A 20,237-nucleotide genomic window follows, 5' to 3' on the forward strand; every position below is an offset into this window, starting at 1 on the left:
TGTGTGATGGTTTTTTTCCTGACTCATGGTGTCACATCACATTCAAACCTACTCAAACCTGTTTTAATATTAATTGCTTTGAATCACTTTCTGGTTGTAAAATTTGACTAAGGTTTTTAAAAAATTGTTTGGAGCCAATTAATGAGAAATCCACAAGATTAATTTTTCTCCCAAAATGTGATGATATCTTATTTCAGCCTTATTTCTAATTACGATTCTTTTAGGTAATCACATTAAGTTGGATTAGTGCTTTCCTTTGTACTGATCTAGATTTTACAGCCTGTAAATTACCAGAATTTTTCATTTACCCTAATGCCTGAGGATACCACTGATTTTGGTTATATAGACTTGGACCCTTTCTTTTAGCCTTGGCCTTACTTTTAGTTATTCTACCCTGGTAGAACTGTCAGGAAAGCCAATTACAATAAGGTAGTTTCAGAATCTTTCAAAGCAAGAAGTGTATGCTTCTCTTTCTCCAAACCCTGCTTATGAACTTCACAAAGCTGCTCAGAAAATCATCAATTTTTTTTCTATTTAGAAAGTGTAATTATTATTGGGTGATTGCTGATTACACTTGTATGAATTTTTAAGGATTTTGGTCTTCAAAAGTATGATCATTTCCACTTTAAAATTGACATACAGGGAGTTTTCTTTGGAAAGTATTCCTAAATTCTCTTGTTTCTAGTTTGTTCCTTTACCCATTTGTATTTTTTTTCCTTTCTGAGCTGGAAAAAACTCTTTAGATTTGAAATTTTTTGGCAAAAGAATAACAAACAATTGTGTGCTTTTTGAGTTACTTTCTCCTTCATATCCAGTGGCTTTGGAGTGTGACCCTGTACGAGCACACATCCCAGAGTCCCACTGCTTCTGCGGTTGACTAGCTGTGACCATTGGCAAGTTACTGAATTTCTCAGGGCCTCCATATTCCAGCTTGAGAATTGAGAATAATGGAACTTATCTCATAGGGCTTGAGACAAATGAGTTAGTGTACAAAAGGACGCGGATCAGCGTCTGCCACTTAGCAGTGTATGTGAGTTCGCCATTTGTGGATTTGTCTGGGTATGAAGAAATACGTGCTCTTCCTGTGCCAGCCTCATTTCCACTTTAATGTTTCCGTCATGTCAGTCATGTTGTTGGTCTAAAAATGTCACTGATACTATTTTTCTAGGCCCTTGGGATGCTCTTTTGGCATAAGCATAATATTGAAAAATCATTGGCTGATTTGCCCAACTTTACCCCCTTCCCAGATGAGTGGACTGTGGAAGATAAAGTCTTATTTGAGCAAGCCTTTAGTTTTCACGGGAAAACTTTTCATAGAATCCAACAAATGGTGAGTAGGTGAGACCATTCACTGTGTGCCCCACCCCCCGGCCCGCAATGTACGTGAGGGGTAGGGCTGTCATCCTTGAGCATGAGTGTTCCCGTTTTTAATAAAGCAGCTCACTGCGAGCTGCTGGGTGGGTGAGAGGCTTCACATTACAAGAGCAAAATATTCCCTAGCACCTCCCAGCTTGATAGCTGTACCTCACCTCCCAGCTTGATAGCTGTACCTCAGCCCACCCCACCCCACCCCACCCCACCCCACCCCAGCTCTCTTGTTGGGACGACCCTGAGTGTCCTTTTTTTTTTTTTTTTTTTTTTGGCTGCATTGGGTCTTCATTGCTGCGCGCGGGCTTTCTCTCTAGCTGCAGTGAGCAGGGGCTACTCTTCGTTGCGGTGCGCGGGCTTCTCATTTTGCAGTGGCTTCTCTTGTTGTAGAGCACGGGTTCTAGGTGCACGGGCTTCAGTAGTTGCGGCGCACGGGCTTAGTTGCTCCGTGGCATGTGGGATCTTCCTGGACCAGGGATCGAACCCATGTCCGCTGCATTGGCAGGTGGATTCTTAACCACTGTGCCACCAGGGAAGTTCCCCCAGAGTGTTCTGATAGAAAGGGTCTCTGATGGTGGCTGAGGCCAAACATCATGGGGCCCCTGTCTCCCTGGGGAGTTTTGCTGACCTGTCACTTCTAGAAAGGTATTTGGTGGACTCCTATTGTGAAAGCTTACTGATGGTTACATTAGTGCTAAAATGAATTAAAAAAAAAAATAACCTAGAAGTTATGTTAGAAGCTGTAGTCGTGTGAAAACTGATTCATCTTAAGCTGACTGCAGTCTTTCATGGGCTGAGTTTCACTTACAGTCAAACTTCAGTCATTTGAAAATGTATCGATGAGAGTTCTTTTGTGAATTCAGAGAAGCATGGCTGTGACTTAGGACGTTTCTGAATACATGAGAGTGATTCTTATGAAATATATCTACACACATTTGATTTTTAAAGATTGGCTTTCAATCTAAACCAACTCATCTTTTGTCTTTAGCTTCCTGATAAATCTATAGCAAGTCTGGTGAAGTTCTACTACTCCTGGAAGAAGACGAGGACTAAAACCAGCGTGATGGATCGCCACGCGCGGAAGCAGAAACGGGAGCGGGAGGAGAGGTCAGTACGCACGCAGGGCGGCGTCTCACCCCTTCGGAGATCTCTGCACCGGCATTTCTAAGAGCTGGTGGGTACACAGAGGAAAGGTAGAGGGACCGGATTTCCCCCAGTTCCTTCCTGGTGGAACCAGAATGTACACAGATATCCTTCAGCTCCACGCTCATGAGCTGTGTTAATGCATGAGTGCGACCTTCTAAAGGTGGCTTTTCTCACCACTCTGGAAAGTGAACTTTCCAACACATTCCTTTGTGCCCCTTAAGGGTGTCTTCTTTTAGTAAAAAGGAATCTCTTACTTCTTATGTTGAAATTTACTTGGTGTGCTTCTGCAGGATTCAGTTGATGTTTTTATGTTTGGTATGTTAAAATCTACAGTTTAGATTTCCTTCTTCCCTTTTTTGACCATCCGTTTTGTGTATGTGAGTGAGAGGGGAACATTTTATGACTTCTTAATAAGGAGGTTAGTTTTAAGGACAGCTTAGTGCATAGGACGCACCTTAACCGCCACGCCCTCAGCCTTACATACAGCAGAGTCAGGGAGGCGGCCTTTGCTCACCCGCAGAAATGGGTTCTGGTCTCAACTGAAGGGTCTGCTGATGGTCTCACAGGCGGGTTGGGTCAGTGCACTCCTTTCCAGGCCTCTGTCTCCTCAGCTCTAAAATGAAGATGCTTCAAGTCTAGAAGGCAGGGCACAAACATAGTGGGTTTTACGGTAGTGGGAATATAGGTGGCTTCTAAAAATTATATTTTCTATAATATATTATTTTTATAAATTAACAGTACAAAATAAAATGAAGGAGTATAAACTATATGATCTCTGTGGCCCTGTCTTAGGAGAGTATCTTAGGATTTCAAATGAAAGAGAATAACCTGTGGGGACAGATTGAGAAGTATCACCTTGGAGACACCTGCGAAGCTCTTTCCAACCATAAGATTCTATAACATTGTTGACCTTGACACAGCTGCATATTTTTTAGTTTGCAACACACATAACTACTGGGTCTATCTATGGATCAGTACTCTTTGTAACCAAAGAAAAGTAGCAAACTCCTGAATTTGTTTTTAGTGTTATAGCAGTTTTTGATTAAAATTTCTTGTTTCCTTTATATGTTAGGTCTAGTTTACTGTTTATAAACTAAGTCTGTTACTACAAACAAGTGCGGTTTACTCAGCTGAAATCAGAATTAAATTAAAGAAAAGAAGATTGGGATTTGTTATCCTTGAGGACGAAGCGATAAGGGCACTGTTCTCACTTTGCACCTGCGCAAGGGTGCTGCTCCCTTCCCGGTGCACCTTCACACCGTCAGGATGCAGACAGAGGGGACGCCCCCTGGCCACGGCACCTGAGAGATTGTCGTCTCTCTAACGGGACCTGACTGTGAAGGGAGCGGCAGGGCCTGGGAGAGTCCCCTCCACCCCTGGCTCTTGCTCCTCTCAGACACGCTTTCCTCAGCCAGAACTTCTTAACCTCTGTGGGCCTTGGGGGTGGGTTCCTGAGACACAGCGGGTGTTGACATTTGAAACCCTGAGCGTTCTGCTGCCACCGCTGCTCAGCTGGCTTTAGCTGCAGGCAGACGGGGGCAGGCTGCCTGGCTTCTGTGAGCCTTCGCTTTCACATTTTTTTCAAGCAGAAGGCCTACCACAGAGCTTTTTTTTTCTTTTTAAGTAAGAAATACTGCATGGAAGGATATAAACAAAAGCATGCACCATATCAACGCGAGCATTCTTTTTAAAATACCAGTTATTCGAGCCACGAAAAAGCCGCTCCCATTCTCAGACTTGTGTAGTTGTGAGTAGACAGGTGGGACTTGAACATGGATTTTTACTTGTTGGTGAATTTATTCCCAATACAATAGGCTTTATTCCTGAATAATTTCTCAGTTATATCTAATGATCATGTCCTGGTCCTCCATTAGATACTTAGGGAGAATTAAAGTAAATGTCTTAAATTTGACATTTTTAGTTGAGAGAAAACACTTTGCAAATAATAAAGCGACAATGTTCTAGGCCTGGTTTGGGAGTTAGAAACCCATTTTAATAGCTTTTTTAATCATTTAGAGTAAAAGAACTATGGAATTGGTGTTTTATTTGAATTGTAAAAATGTATTTATCTCAGCATTCTGAAAACATATACTAATTTTGTATTACATCTGTCATTAAATCAATATATTGCTTATATTTGTGTATTAAATAGAATTAGTACAAAATAATCTTTCAGTAACTTGTTTTTGTCTTCCAGTGAGGATGAACTGGAAGAAACAAATGGAAATAACACCATTGACATTGAGATTGATCAAAACAAGGAAAGCAAAAAGGAGGTATTTTTTCCCCCAGTGCTGTTAAGACAAATAAATTTCATTACTAGTTTCATAAGTAAAACATTCCTTTTTCTCATTCTACTTAATGTATTAAGTGCTGTGTACAAGGCATCATGGTATGGCTTTTTAAACAATACTAGCTTTGCTTTGTAGAACTTAGAATTTTGTTTGCTAAGAAATACAAGAAAGGAAGCCTTAAAGGAAAAAAACGGCATCATCGAGGAAAGGTTTCATGTAGGTAACAGTTCTCACCGCCTTCTCTCCTGGCCCTTCACTCAGCAGGTTACACAGGGGCCTTGTGAGGACCAGGCTCGAGCTCGGCCCCTCCTCTCGGCTCTGGTGGCCTCCTTCCTTCTGTATCTGCCTGGGGCCTGCACCCTCTGGGTCATGGTGAAGTTTTAATCTCTCACGTTTTAAAAATCGTTACGCCAGAGGTTTATAGTCTCTGGATCCAAGAGGTCCACGAATCCCTACAATTATACATGACTTTTGGGGGGTATATCTGTAACATGTACTTATTGTAAACTGTCCACTGAGTACAGTGGGGTGTCTGGACGGTCTTAGCCTTTTGAAATGGGGGTTAGCGTCTTGCATTATTTGCCCATTCATAAAAATTGAATAAAGCATATGTGGGGTCCCCGAGGGCCCTCCGGGGAGACCAGGGTTCTGTGGCCTAGCTGGGGACCCCCACGGTACAGAGCTGCCTGCAGCAGGTCCCTGATGGGTGCCACCACCACAGCTGAGGAAAGAGGGCCTCAGCCCTTTGGTGCCCATCAGCCCCTCATTCAGGGTGGAGTATGGAATCCCAGCATGGGCATGACTATTAGGTGTGTTCACATAAGTGTTTTTCTAAAGACAGAGTCTGTAGTTTCAGTAAAATCTGAAAAGGTTTTCTATCTCAAAAGGTACTAAAGTATGAGAAAAATGAAAGGGTCTAGACATACCTAAACTTTAAAATTACACCAATAATATATGATTTTATAGACATGTAGGAAATACAGCTAAACAAAAGGGAACACTGCAAATGATTTATCATTTCATCACCCATATCACTATTAACATTTTGGTGACTCTTTCCAGACGACCTCCTCTGTAAAATACATATGCCTATACATAATTCTAAATCTGTATGCTTAAAAAATATAAAATCGGATCTTAATATATAATTTTATAACCTTTTAAATTTACTCTGCCTTGAACATTTTTTTTAAATTGAAGTTTAGTTGATTTACAATGCTGTGTTAGTTTCTGGTGTACAGCAGAGTGATTCAGTTTTATGTATATATTCTATTCCATTATGCTTTATCGCAGGATATTGAATATAGTTCCCTGTGCTGTACAGGAGGACCTTGTTGTTTGTCCATTCTTTATATACTAGTTTGCATCTGCTAATCCCAAACTCCCAGTCCATCCCTCCCCACCCCCACCCCCGGCAACCACAAGTCTGATCTCTGTGTCTGGGTCTGTTTCTGTTTTGTAGATAAGTTCATTTGTGTTCTATTTTAGATTCCACATGTAAGCAGTATCACGTGGTATTTGTCTTTCTCTTTGTGACTTACTTTACTTCACTTAGTGTGATAATCTCTAGGTCCACCCATGTAGCTGCAGATGGCATTATTTCATTCTTTTTTATAGCTGAGTAATGTTCCATTTTATCTGTGTACCACATCTTCTTTATCCATTCATCTTTCAGTGGACATTCAAATTGTTTCCGTGTCTTGGCTATTGTAAATAGTGCTGCTGTGAACCTAGGGGTGCTGCCTGTATCTTTTTGAATTATAGTTTTGTCCAGATATATGACCAGGAGTGGGATTGCTGGCTCTTATGGCAACTCTATTTTTAGTTTCTTGAGGAACGTCAATACTGAACCTTGAACATATTTTTATGTCAGATATATTTGTATGCATAGCTGTATGTTATTCCATCATTACAGATCTTTTATAATTGAGTTAATTAATCTTATATGGGTTTTTACAGTCTTTTTCCCTGTAAGTAATGCTGAAATGCCGATCTCATGACTACATATTTGTGCACTTAATTTTTTCCATTAGAATTAATTTCTGGAAGTTGAATTATTGAGTCAAAGTGTTCTAGATATATTCTTAAGGCTTCTTTTGGTATGGTATATATTATCAAATAGGAAACTGGTAATTCTTTCTGGATAGCACTCTTACCAGTGATTTATATGAGTGCCCAAATAACAAGATCATTTTAAGGATTAGCTAAATTACATTGCTTGGGAAATCAAATTGTACTTGCAATTTTTAGTAAGCTTTGTTTTGATGCATTGTTATTTATTAGGTTCTTCAACGGAACATTTTAAATGAAAGAGGCTTGGTTTTATATTAACTTCTGTAATTGTTATTTATATAGCAGTTTCTAATTTAAAAAGAAAAATGGTTAAATCTCAGTTTCTTTACCTACTAAAATGTTATTAAAACAGACACATGGTCAATAGGTGATCTTTACTGGATAGCATAGTGCTATTGCAGAACATAGTTTATTGCCTACTTATAATTTTATGTGTTGTTTATTACCACTTGTTCGAGAACTTATTGCTACCATCATGGTTTGCATTGCCTTTTTATCTCAGTCTTTTAAAATATGAAGCAAAAAGCTGAATGTATTTTCAGCTTTATCAGCCAATGTTATTAATACACTGACAAGATGAAATTCTAAACAGTTAACCAAAGCTTCTTGTTCTTAAAATGGTTACCACTAGGATGTTATCCTTTCCCTGCCAAGGTATTAGTGCATTTCATTTCCAAAGGTTTTGGTTTTAGAGAAAGCATTTAAAAAAATAAGCAGCAGCCACGCATTTTTAAATGACAGCATATAGTTTTTGAAGCAAGTTACACAGTTGCCCTAAAAGTTGTGTCATCCAAAAAAAGAAACCGAAAAGGTGTATAAACAAGTTTCATATTGAAGTTTTTATTTATATAACCATCTATAAAGATTTAAAGAATTTAAGTGGATCCTTATACATGGGCTGAATCATTTTTTTTTCTTTTTTCTTTTTTCTTTCTTTGGCCGTATGTCCATGTACAGTTGCTAGGGACTGTTTGGATAAAATAACTCCTTATTCATAAATACAAAGCTCACCAGAAGGGAATACAGGTTATTTTTTCTTCCTGTGTTCCTGCAGGAAGCTGGGAATCCTTCTTGTCAGAGGTTTATAGAATAAGGATGTATCTGTATAGGAAGGAAATGGAGTCCACTTTGAAGTGTTTATTTAGCCAAAGTTCAATAGCCGATGTTTTTGTCTGTTAACTATGTATTAGAACTTGTAGATGGTAATTATGAGATGGCGTGGTATTTGTCTTAGATTGTTTGGAGCCATGTTAAGAAAATATGCTTATTACTGTTCATTTGGCGTTTTAGTTTTTTTAGTTTCTCATTTGTCAAATATGTGTATCATGCAGGTGCCCCCTACTGAGACAGTTCCTCAGATCAAAAAAGAAAAACATAGTACACAAGCTAAAAATAGAGCAAAAAGGAAACCTCCGAAAGGAATGTTTCTTTCTCAAGAAGACGTGGAGGCTGTTTCTGCCAATGCCACTGCTGCTACCACGGTGCTGAGACAACTGGACATGGAGCTGGTGTCAATCAAACGACAGGTACCCGTGAGCCCAGTCCTGGGTGAAGAGTTAACTGCACTTTAGACGTGTTCTTACTTCTCACCCACTTGGATGTTCTCTTTCCCCAAATCTCAAAAGTGCATTTTGTTTCTAACGAATTGGACAGAAGATCTTAGGCCCATTGATTTTTTTCCCCTTAAATTAACCGTGAGGTTGAAATTTTATACAGGTCTCGATATAGATACAGATCTCAGTGACTTCTCATAATGTGGGCACACCCAAGTAACCTCTGTCTAGATGACGACGTGGAGCACCGCCTCCGCAGCCCCTTTCTCTGCCCTCGAGAAGTGCGGCATTGCCTCAGACGCCTCGCTCATGCCCCTGTTCATTACCCACCTTCTCCCGGTGGGTGGCCACTGCTCTGACTTAAAACCATATGTTATTTTTTATCTTTTTTTGGATTTTATATAAACAGAATGATAAAGTAGGGTGTGTGTGTGTGTGTGTGTGTGTGTGTGTGTGTGTGTGTGTGTGTGTGTGTGTGTGTGTCTGTCTCTCTCTCTCTCTCTCTCTCTCTCTTACTCAGCCTGTGAGATCTATCCAGGTAACAGGGAGCCGTACTCCTTGTTCTTTCTCTTTGCTGTCTAGATACCCAACAAATGATCCGTGTTACTTTGAGTGGACATTTGGGTTGTTTCCCGTTTTTGACTCTTACACATGATACTGATAGGAGCATGGTTTTATGTGCCTCTTGGTGTGTTGTGTGTGCACCTTTGTTGGAGATAACACCTAAGAGTGCAGTTGTTGGGTTATCGAGTGTGCATATGTCCGACATTAGAAAACAACACCAGACAGTGTCCCAAAGTGGTCGTGTCACTTTACGTGAGTTTTGGTTGCACCACATCAGGATTTCCTAGTTGTAGCACTGTTGACTTTTGGGGCTGGATAATTTCTTTGTTCTGGGGCTTGTTCTGCCCCTTGTAGGATGTTTAACAGCATCTCTGGCCTCGCCCCACTGGATGCCAGTAGCGCCCTCCCCTCCACTGTGCTCTGTGACCTCATCGTGGAGTTACGGGGGCGGTGGGGGAATGGTCTCCTGTTTCCCATTCTGAGGGCTGCTTTTTCACTCCCTTAGTGGCATCTATCTATCTATCTATCTATCTATCTATCTATTATTTATTTATTTATTTATGGCTATGTTGGGTCTTTGTTGTGGCACGCAGGCTTTCTCTAGTTGCGGCGAGCGGGGGCTGCTCTTTGTTGCGGTGCGCGGGCTTCTCATTGCGGTGGCTTGTCTTTGTCGCAGAGCACGGGCTCTAGGCACGCAGGCTCAGTAGTTGTGGCTCTAGAGTGCAGGCTCAGTCGTTGTGGCACACGGGCTTAGCTGCTTCGCAGCATGTGGGATCTTCCCAGACCAGGGCTCGAACCCTCGTCTCCTGCATTGGCAGGTGGATTCCTAACCACTGCGCCACCAGGGAAGCCCCCTTAGTGGTATCTTTTAATGAACAGAAATTCTTAGTTTTAAGGTAGTCCAGTTTCTCATTCTTGTCTTTTACGGTTAGTGCTCTTTGAGTTCTGTTAAGAACCTTTCCTGAGGTCATGAAGATACTCTTACACACTATCTTAAAAGTGTTGTTTTGCCTTTTACATTTTGATCTTCAGTCTACCTGGCAGTGTTTTCGTTTGTATGTTGTTACATGTAGGGTCAATTTTTTTTTTTCATATGGATATCTAGTTTACCCAGTACTATTCATTAAAAAAGACTACCCTTTGCCTGTTGTGAGGCTGTGGGATCTTTGTCTTAAATCCGGTGTCCATTATGTATATCGGTCAGGTTTGGAGTTCTGTTTGTCCATTCTTCACCAGTACTATATGGTCTTAATAATACATAGATTATGAATGGATATGTGTGGTAGGAGAAGTCCTCCAAGATGGTCGTGGCTATTCCTGGCCCTTGTATTTCCATATAAAGTTTAGAATCACCTTCTCAATTTCCAGAATAGTAATTCTGCTAGAATTTTGATTGGGATTGTGTTGAATGTATAGATCAATATAGAGAATTAACATCTTATGATCCATGAACATGATGTATCCCTGCACTTCTGTAGCTGTTTAGTTTCTTCCAGTGTTTTGTCATTCTCTATGAACAAGTCTTGTATTTCCTTTATTAGTGTTATTCCTACATGTTTGGTACATTTCTGGTGCCCTTGTAAAGAATATTGGGGGTTTTTTGGGGGTGTTTTTTTTTTTGTTTTTTGTTTTTGTTTTTTTTTTTGTGGTACGCAGGCCTCTCACTGTTGCGGTCTCTCCAGTTGCGGAGCACAGGCTCCGGACGCGCAGGCTCAGCAGCCATGGCTCACGGGCCCAGCCGCTCCGCGACACGTGGAATCTTCCCGGACCGGGGCAAGAACCCGTGTCCCCTGCATCGGCAGTCGGACTCTCAACCACTGCACCACCAGGGAAGCCCCAAGAATATTGTTTTTAAAACGCATCCTTTCCTGATCATTTGTGCTTCATTGAGAAATGGCTCCTCGTCTTTTCATCTGATTTTGTGTAAAAGTCAAACCCAAAAGTTAGCCGAGCAGCCCAGTGCTGCCCTTCCGTTAGTCACCTCCCCCCGACCCCAAATGCAAAGTGAATTATGGACTGGTGGTTCACCTTTAGTTCATGGTGCCTTTGATTTGTCAATCTTGATGACTGCCTTGGCAGGGCTGAGAAGAGAAGGGTGGGGTCTGTGGCCCCGGCTGTCCCCTGGTGAAGGAGGCCACACAGACCAGGACCCGGCGCGCCCCTCGGAGTTGCGGGCTTGCGGCTGCCACAGCTGCATTCTAATCTTAGGAGAATCACTTAATCTTCCTGGGCCTCTTTTCAAATGAGGAGGTTAATCCTTGCCTGCCTGGTCTTACAGGATGTGTGAGGGCGTCGTAGTAAGCTGCATCTGTGCCAGGAGAGCTCTGTGACTGGGGCTGGGAGCTCCTCTGGGCGTCTCACCTTCCTCTCCGAGGGGCCTCAGTCCCCTCTGCTGAGTGAGTTCCTGATGCTTGCTGTTCGGTGTCAATATGGCGAAGAAGGAAAGAGACCCTTTCTTCTACAGAGGTGTTGCTGACTTTGTAGTATGACAGACGAAGAGGCTTTGGTTTTCAGAGCCAACAGGGTCAAGAGCAGGAATGTTTTATTTGAAGGTAGCTGCTCAGAGCTGACACTGTTGGAGAGAAGGCTCAGAGGCTGACTTACTGAGAGGTGAGGTCAGTTGTTTACTTTCCACAGCCTTTAGGGTTTCTGCCAGCTGCACTTCAGACGCACATGGCGGTCAGTCACACAGTGGGCATGTTATTCTGGATGCCCCCATGTCTGGTTGTATGCCAGGGAGACAGTCATCCGATGAGGACAGGAAACCTGACTAACAGCAGCTCAGACAGCGAAGGATTTATTTTTATCAAATGACAAGAAATTCCAACATCAGTGATTGCTGGCGTTAGTTCCTCTGTTCAGTGATGCTCTCCGGGACCCAGATTCTCCTGCTCCACCATTCTTAGCTTTTAGGCTTTTCATCTTGCTTGTTGCCTTACACTGGAAGCTGCAGAAGGCATTTTGTCACCTTCGTGTCTGCACTCAGGGCAGTAAGAAGAGGGGGTGGAGGAAAAGCTTTTGCCTTCGCAGAACCTCCTGGACTTTGTGTGGCTTTGCAGCCCAGCTGCTTCTAGCGCCGAGGGAATCGCCAGCCGCTGTCAGAGATACAAGTGAGAAGGGGGCTGGGAACGGCTGTCAGGTTAGCCAGCAGACACTGCTGGGTACATCAGGCGTTTCCAGGTGGAGAGAATGAAATGGTCTGACCTTAGAGGAGAATCACTAAATACCCAATAAAATAGGAAAAAGAAAGTTGTGTTCAGCCAGGAGCTCTAGGTAAGGCACCAGGCCAAGTCAGCTGCTTTTTTTGTTTTTTCTTTAAATGCTGGTTACTTTTTGCATCCTGTTCCTTATCCAGCTTGTTGCCGCTCTGACTTCCTTTCCGGTTGGCTGATGCTGGCGACTAATCCCTGTTCTTATCCTGGTTAGTGAGCACTGGACGTTGCTGATGTGGAAAATGATTAGGAGCAGACACGTAGGTAAATGAAAATACAGAGCTGACTTCTAGTTCAGGATTTGTGGATGTTTTACCTTGTAGCCACTCACTTAATCTCAATGCTTCTTCATCCACTGATTTTAGAGGGAAAATGCATGTGTTAAACAGGTTGGTCTCCTTGGAAAATGCATGTTACTTAGTCACAATGCGATACACACACACACACACACACACGCCCAGCTTTGTTATATATATATATATATATATATATATATATATATATATATATATATACACACACACACACACACATATATATATATATGTATATATATATATATATATAAACAACTAGCTAGAAGGAATAGAGTAACTTGAATGCCAGGGGGGAGGGGATGGGGTGGGGGGAACATGAAGTAGTCTATACCCCTGACTTTTTTGTGTGTGTGTTCTAATAAAACTTTATTTATAAAAATAGCCAGTAGGCTGGATTTGGTATGTAGGTCATAGTTTCCCAACCCCTGCTATAAATGAAACAAGGTTTACCATGATTAATAATTATGAAGCTCAGTTATGTCTGGACCCCCGACTTTGGAGAATTTGCTCATTCCCTGTCAGAAGTTTCTAGGCCTAGTTTTCGGAATTCAGGGAGCATAATCTGAGTGCCTTGCAGTATTTTGTGGGGATTTTGTGGGTTGTTGGTAACTGTGAGCTCTGAGAAGAGTCTAAGATTGTGCTGTTCAGTGTGGTAGCCACGTGTGGTCTTTAGATTTTAGTTTGGATTAATTAAAATTGGAAAAATTAAAAATGTGACTCCTCGGTTGGATAAGCCACTTTTCAGGCGCTTAGTAGCAGCGTGTGGCAGGTGGCCGCCATGTCAGGCAGCCCAAGTTTAGAATATTTTCATTATCAGAGAGAGTTCTGTCAGCTTATGCTGGTCTGAGAGCTTGGAATTACTTACTGTGAGTAAATTTCAAGTATTTTCTTCTGATTTGTACCTTTTCAAAATAAACTAAAACAAATTTCAGTAAAGCAAGGTCCTGGTTTTGGGGTTTTACTGTAGAGTGAATTTTGTGCATGTTTCCAGTATTTTTCTTTTCAGTTGTTTTCATGTTCTGATGTGGCATCGTTACAAAAGGTTTGGAGTAGACTGTATTTCTGGCAGACTTTGAGGCCCTTGGTAAGGGCAGACAGGGTCAGTTTCTGGTCCTTACAAGTGCCGGTTTTATTTACTTGCCCACTGGTCCCATAGCATGGAAAATTTTTCCTGTACCACCCCCCCGACCCGTTAAACCTTTTAGAAGAAGTAAAACAAAGGCGGAAAGGATCTGTGAAACTGGAAATCTATGAAATGTAAGTCGTCGAAAGTGGGGTTTTAAAAAATTGTATAAGTATAAAAAGTTTTTTTTAAAGAGGAGAGAGATTTACTAAAAAGTGAAGCACCATCTCCACTCATCTCCCACCCCTTCCCTATCTCTAAAATTTCTGCTTTTCTTCCTTTGCCTTCATAGGATTTCTGCTTTCAAGGGCACCTTCTGCTCCTGAATATTTTTGATGTTTTACTTGGGACAATGAACCTGTCCCTCTGCTTGCTTTCTTATTTGCTCAAGTGATTATTCAAGAGTGAAAGATGATAGGGCCAGAGTTCCCCTAGTGCTAGGCACAGAATGCCCCTCTGCTTGGAGTTGAGAGAGAAGGGCCCCCTCCTGTGACCCAGCTCCTTCAGGGGCACGTGCAGAATTACGGAGCAGCTGTGGAGTGGTTGAGTGGTTTGTATTTATTGTTTGTGTCTTTCTTTTGATTAGGCAAAAGGACAGTGAAAGGTCCACTGGATCAAAGCAAGAATGTGGGAAAGAGGGGCTTCTCTGGTGGCACAGTGGTTGAGAGTCCGCCTGCCGATGCAGGGGACACAGGTTCGTGCCCCGGTCCGGGAAGATCCCACATGCCGCGGAGCGGCTGGGCCCGTGAGCCATGGCCGCTGAGGCTGCGCGTCCGGAGCCTGTGCTCCGCAACGGGAGGGGCCCCAGCAGTGAGAGGCCCGCGTACCGCAAAAAAAAAAAAAAAAAAAAAAAAAAAGAATGTGGGAAAGATGATTTGTGAGAAAATGAAGTTACCGTTGCTCAGAATTAGACTTGTGGAAAACTGACATACTGCTTTCTTTTCTCCTCCCCGTTAAAGAAGTCTGCAGGTGGGCTTCTGCCCTTTGTAGCGTCTGTGCGGTGCTCGGGGCTGTGAGGCTCTCCTGCCTTCACTCTGCCTGCTCTCTTTCTTCAGCTCAGTTCTGTGGGGTGGGAGCCCAGGCATTGTCTTCTGTGTCAGACTGCAGTTGTGCATTCTGCGGCCCAGGTCGCCTGTTCCGAGCTGGTGGATTAGGATTGTGTGCGCAGGCACCTTTTTACCAGCGTCCTTTCCGTCTTGGTTGTCTCTTGTCCGGTGCCCTAAGCAAGTCAATTAAAGAACTTAGTTAGCTGCTCTCAAAGGATACTATAGGGACCTCAAATTTGGGCTACCTTACAGGTCAGGAACTTCTTTCCTCTTGGTTTTTTGTTTCTTTTAGCTTTCTCAGTTCTCTCTTGTTTTCATACCTTTATAAAAGTGTTTCATTTTTAAAATGAAAATCTTCTTTCCCTTAGATTCAGAATATTAAACAGACAAACAGTGCTCTAAAAGAAAAACTTGATGGTGGAATAGAACCATATCGACTTCCAGAGGTAGGATTATGTTCATATCATCTTTGAAGTCACCCCTGAGTTTATGTGTTTAAGAATTTACTGTCTGTGTCTCCAGTACACATCTCTTAGAAGGAAAGGTGTAGACATAATTTTATAAACCTAGTTGATGTTAAAATTCTGATATGAGAAAAAGGTTCATTAATCCTCATAAGGACATACTCATCTCTAAAGGTAGTATGCTAATAGGACTCATTTTGATACCCAGGTCATTCAGAAATGTAACGCACGTTGGACCACAGAGGAGCAGCTTCTCGCCGTACAAGGTAGGAGGAAGTTCTTGTAAAATAAAGGTTTAGGAACAGCGGTCGCTTTCAGGAAAAAATTATACCCCATCCTGCTCCCAGCACATCATTCATGTTGAAACAGATTCTTGGAGGATCACGTCCTTCTAGTGGGCATCATTTTAGCTAAGTTACTGCATTCTCTTTGGGCTTTACTTTTTTCCTTTCCCATGTCTCACAAGATGTAAAAATTAATCTGGAAGCCTCCGTGTTTCAAGGTGTATTTCACTTTAGCAGCTCCTCGTTGGGCTCTGAGTAGTCAGGAAGTACAGCTCGCATGTTGGGGTTGTATGGTTGGAGGTGTTCTAGTCCTGGGGACCCTGAAGAAGCCAGTGTAGGATGTCCATGGCATAGGGTAATTGCTGGGTGACTTCAGTTACCATGCGATATATGACAGGGAGGTACAGACCCTGCGTGACAGGGTCACACGGAGTGTCTCTGCCAGTCATCCACACTGGACTCTATACTACTCTTTTCCATTGGTATAGTACGCTAGATAGTACCTCCTGTTGAAAGCCTCTATGTTTCCTTATCTGGATAAGGAGTAAGTCTCAATTGTGTGTGTGTGTGTTTTATTATTTTTCTTGTGTTGAAAAAAATGCTTTCTTACATCCTTAGCCATCAGGAAATATGGCCGAGATTTTCAGGCAATCTCAGATGTGATTGGGAACAAATCAGTGGTACAAGTGAAAAACTTTTTTGTAAATTATCGACGCCGCTTCAACATAGATGAAGTTTTACAAGAATGGGAGGCAGAACATGGGAAAGAAGAAACCAATGGTCCCAGTAACCAGAAACCTGTAACGTCCCCGGATAATTCTGTCAAGATGCCTGAAGAGGAAGACGAGGTAAGTCTGAAACAGTTGATCTCTGCCAGATGCATACTCAGTTCTCCAGTTAGTTTCTTCATTGATGACCTTTTCCAGCTGTAGAAATAGGTTTCAGGTTTCAGCTATGTCAGTAACCTGACTTTTACCTGTAAATGCCATAATACATGTGTTGACTTCAGTCACTTTTTGGTCACTACGTATATTATTCACATTTTAATTTCTGGACAAATTCTTAATTCCATCCTGGTTTCCTCCGGCCACAAAATATTCCACATTACCAATATTTCCTTAAATACAATGACAGCTTTGCCCTAAAACAGTAAGTTAGAAGTGCCTTGAGTATCAGTAAAGCTCAGTCGTGTGAAATGTGCTGTCATCTCCTGTGGGGTTTATGAACGTACCGGGGAGTCTGCAGGTTCCTGGTCTGTTTGCTTCCACATCCGCTTGCCGTGCTGCTCTTCGGGGCTGACCTGCTGGAATACTGATGGGGACACTTGCAGGTCCTGGGTTGCATGGAGGCTGGCATCCTGGTCGTCTTCTGGGTGGTGGCACGGATTTCATCAGCCCGGGCAGCAGAGGTCGGGGCGGGGGAGATTGTGGAGGCTGCCCCTACCTCTGCACGTTTACCTCCCCGCTCCCCCCGCCCATGGGTGCTGAGGCAGGGCTGGGAGCCAAGAGTTCATTGCTGCTGCCTCTAACATTTGCATTTGCTCACTGACATGGCAATTTAAGGGTTAATTTGCTTATCACTTTCTCATCAGAGTCTTCCCCAAATGAGGCAGGAGTGATCTGGAGTTACCTCTTTTGTCCTGCCCTTGCTGCCCTTTTCCCCCGGGGGGAGAGCCTTGTGACGAGGACACCCAGCGAGTGGCTTTGCGAGGGCTGTCAGGAGACAAACACTAGTTTTGTTAGAATTAGACTCTTTAGAGCCTTCTACCAGAAAATCTTTGTAGTTAAGTGTACAAAACCTATAGTACTGACAATGTGAGTGGGGTCCTTGAGTCACACCCAGGCATGGCCTGCCCATGGAACAGAATAGCATATGAGCACAACAAAGGTGTTTTTCTCTGTTGGCAGTGATTTTTGTCTGTGTGCTAATTTCCCCTTTAGCAACAAATTAACTTCCCTGAAATCCTGGACTCAATTTAGGAAGCGCTGAAAAGATGAGGATTACTGGGGAAGGAACGTCAGAATTTGCAAGAGTGAAAGCTTTCTTCCAAGCCCAGGAAGCAGAAATAATAGGAAACTCAGATCTCCTGCCTCTCAAATTTAATCAAAGCCAGCTTCAGCAGGGTTAGCATAAAAAATGAGATAGTAGATTTAGCACCCAGGGTCATGATTTTCTTAGGCCTGGCTCTTTGACTGACTAGCTTAGGTAAGTCAGCTCCCTTTTCCTCGTTTCTTGTTAGTCCAGGAGTTCCAGCCTTCATGGTCCACTTGCCGTGCTGATGGCACATAAGAGTCCCCTCAGCCTGTCTGCCTGGCTCGTCCATAGCTGACCTCCCCCGCCCAGCAGCACGTCTTCTCTCTCTCTGATGGTTGATGTTCCCTGTGTCTGTTTACCCAGCCTTCTCTTCAGAAGGAATGGGATTATCTAACTCAACCTGAAAATCTAATCTTTATAGCTCCTTTAAAATTTTTTCACTTCTTTAGTCATTTAAAACTCTCTCTCTCTCTCTCTCTCTCTCTCTCTCTCTCACACACACACACACACACACACACACACACACAGACGTGCATGCACGTGCATGCCTATATTTCCTTCTCTTTATCCTTTTTATTTATTTTTTTATTTTATACATTTATTTTATTTTTATTTTTGGCTGCGTTGGATCTTCGTTGCTGTGTGCGGGCTTTCTCTAGTCGCGGCGAGCGGGGGCCACTCTTCCTGTGGTACGTGGGCCTCTCAGTGCAGCGGCTTTTCTTGCTGCGGAGCATGGGCTCTAGGCACACAGGCTTTAGTAGTTGTGGCTCGCAGGCTCAGTAGTTGTGGCTCGCGGGCTCCAGAGCACAGACTCAGTAGTTGTGGTGCACGGGCTTCGTTGCTCTGCAGCGTGCGAGATCTTCCTGGACCAGGGATCGAACCCATGTTCCCTGCACAGGCAGGCGGATTCTCAACCACTGCCCCACCAGGGAAGTCCCTCCCTTTCTTTTTATGTTTCTTATGGTATCAGTCCTCTTGCTTCACCACCCTGGTTTTCTGTTCTCCATATGTTAGTTTGCAGAAGGAAATTAATCTGTAAGGACCAGCTGCTTCTCTGTGTCCACCAGGGCCTAAGGGAACTGGTTAATTGTCTGTCTAATCAGTGCTCAGAACTTAGTGTCCTTGTAATTTCCCATTCTTGTTTATCCTTTGGAATCCAGCTGCTGAGAAAGATGTCTGCTGGTGTCCTGCCTGCCCTCGGGTTTTGTGTATTTATGCAGCACAGGCAGGGAGGAGGCCGTCAGATTTGAGAAGTTCTATCAGCTGCGGGCTTTTTTCCTTCAGAGCTAAGGAGGGAGAGCAGCCCAAGAGGGTTGAGCTTTTGAGACTCAGAGTTCTCTGGGGCGGCCAAGGATAGAGTACTGGAGGTGTCAGAAAAGCACAGAGGGATGCTAAAAGTGACCGAATTGGAGATGCACATTCTTGCTTCAAATTATCAAGTGATTGAGTGTATAACTAGTGCGGAGAAACCTGATTGGACTGACAGCCGTTCTCATAACTTGGGATTTCCCCTGAAGGCACAGCGGCTTTCAGATTTTGGACTCTTAGCTGTTTCCTTAGAAGTAAGACACCACGGGGGTAGCAGTGAGCTCTGTGACTTTTAGGCTTGGGTCTGGAAGTCAGTCTTAAAAAATGAGAGTAGAGAGTTAAGAAATGCCTTTGAAGCTTCTAAGAAGATCCTGCGATCTTTGGTGTCGTCTGGACCCCAGCGTGTTCTGGTGGCTGTTTGCTGAACGGGGTGGGCACCGTGGTGTCCCCTCCGGCTGGTCCTAGGACACCTGAGTGTTGCTGTTTGCCAGGCACTGTGCTGATATGCCCTTTGCAGGGATTCTTATTTAATCCTGTGAAGTAGACATCGTTATTATGTATATTCTGCTGATGAGGAAACTGAAGCTCAGAGAGAAATGATACCTCGTCCCAGGACACACAGCTAGAAAGAACAGAGCCAGGATTTGAACCCAAGACACGTGGCCGCAGGGGCCACACTCTCGCCCTCCGTCCGCCCGCCTGGCCTCAGCACAGGCATTGCCTCAGGGGCCTGCCCTTAGGGACAAGTGTTTGCGGGAGCAGGGTGGGCTGGGCTGCACCAAACCGGACTTAGCAGTTTATATTGTTTACCTGTCTTTTTTTTTAATAAATTTATTTTATTTTCATTTATTTTTGGCTGCGTTGGGTCTTTGTTGCTGTGCGCGGGCTTTCTCTAGTTGCGGCGAGCGGGGGCTACTCTTCGTTGCGGTGCACAGGCTTCTCATTGCGGTGGCTTCTCTTGTTGCAGAGAACGGGCTCTAGGCGCGCACACGGGCTTGGTAGTTGTGGCTCGCGGGCTTAGTTGCTCCGCGGATTGTGGGGTCTTCCCAGACCAGGGATCGAACCCATGTCCCCTGCATTGGCAGGCAGGTTCTTATCCACTGCACCAGCAGGGAAGCCCCCTATATTGTTTACCTGTCTTTGATTCTGCTTTTTCTCCTCTGCTCAGGCTGCTTCTGTTCTTGACGTCAGATACGCATCTGCCTCATGAGAAACTCTGGTGGCTTTGAGCACTTGGTATGGACGACTGTGCTATCCAGGATTCAGGTATCACAAGACATCACCTGGCCATCTGCATCGCATCTCTGTGGACAAGCAGCTATTACCAAAAAGGCATACACTTCCAGTCCCGTGCTACATCTGCCTTAATTCTCTGCTCGTTCCTCCGTGTTGGCGCCACTTCCCGGAGAGCTCTTTGCGTCTCTCGCTCTGCCTAAGTGAGGGGGGTCCTG

At 43.6% G+C, this 20,237-nt stretch overlaps 1 protein-coding gene across 2 annotated transcripts in view; it reads left to right on the top strand.

Annotated features, from left to right (window-relative positions):
• Window positions 1-19,996, top strand: part of RCOR1 (REST corepressor 1) — a gene marked incomplete at both ends in the record, with an annotated part of 112,959 nt that extends 92,963 nt beyond the window's left edge. Inside the window, 8 exons of one of the 2 annotated variants that reach the window (XM_079699810.1) lie at window positions 1,169-1,330; window positions 2,357-2,475; window positions 4,712-4,790; window positions 8,213-8,407; window positions 15,065-15,142; window positions 15,369-15,426; window positions 16,063-16,292; window positions 19,955-19,996. In XM_079699810.1, the coding sequence (XP_079555936.1) occupies window positions 1,169-1,330; window positions 2,357-2,475; window positions 4,712-4,790; window positions 8,213-8,407; window positions 15,065-15,142; window positions 15,369-15,426; window positions 16,063-16,292; window positions 19,955-19,996 (963 nt within the window). The remainder of the gene's footprint in view (window positions 1-1,168; window positions 1,331-2,356; window positions 2,476-4,711; window positions 4,791-8,212; window positions 8,408-15,064; window positions 15,143-15,368; window positions 15,427-16,062; window positions 16,293-19,954) is intronic. The other variant, XM_079699811.1, reaches the window with a different exon arrangement.
• Between the last annotated feature and the right edge of the window lie 241 nt (window positions 19,997-20,237).

Source organism: Hyperoodon ampullatus (assembly GCF_949752795.1).
Source record: "Hyperoodon ampullatus genome assembly, chromosome: 3".
In the NCBI taxonomy this organism is placed as follows: Eukaryota; Metazoa; Chordata; class Mammalia; order Artiodactyla; family Ziphiidae; genus Hyperoodon; species Hyperoodon ampullatus.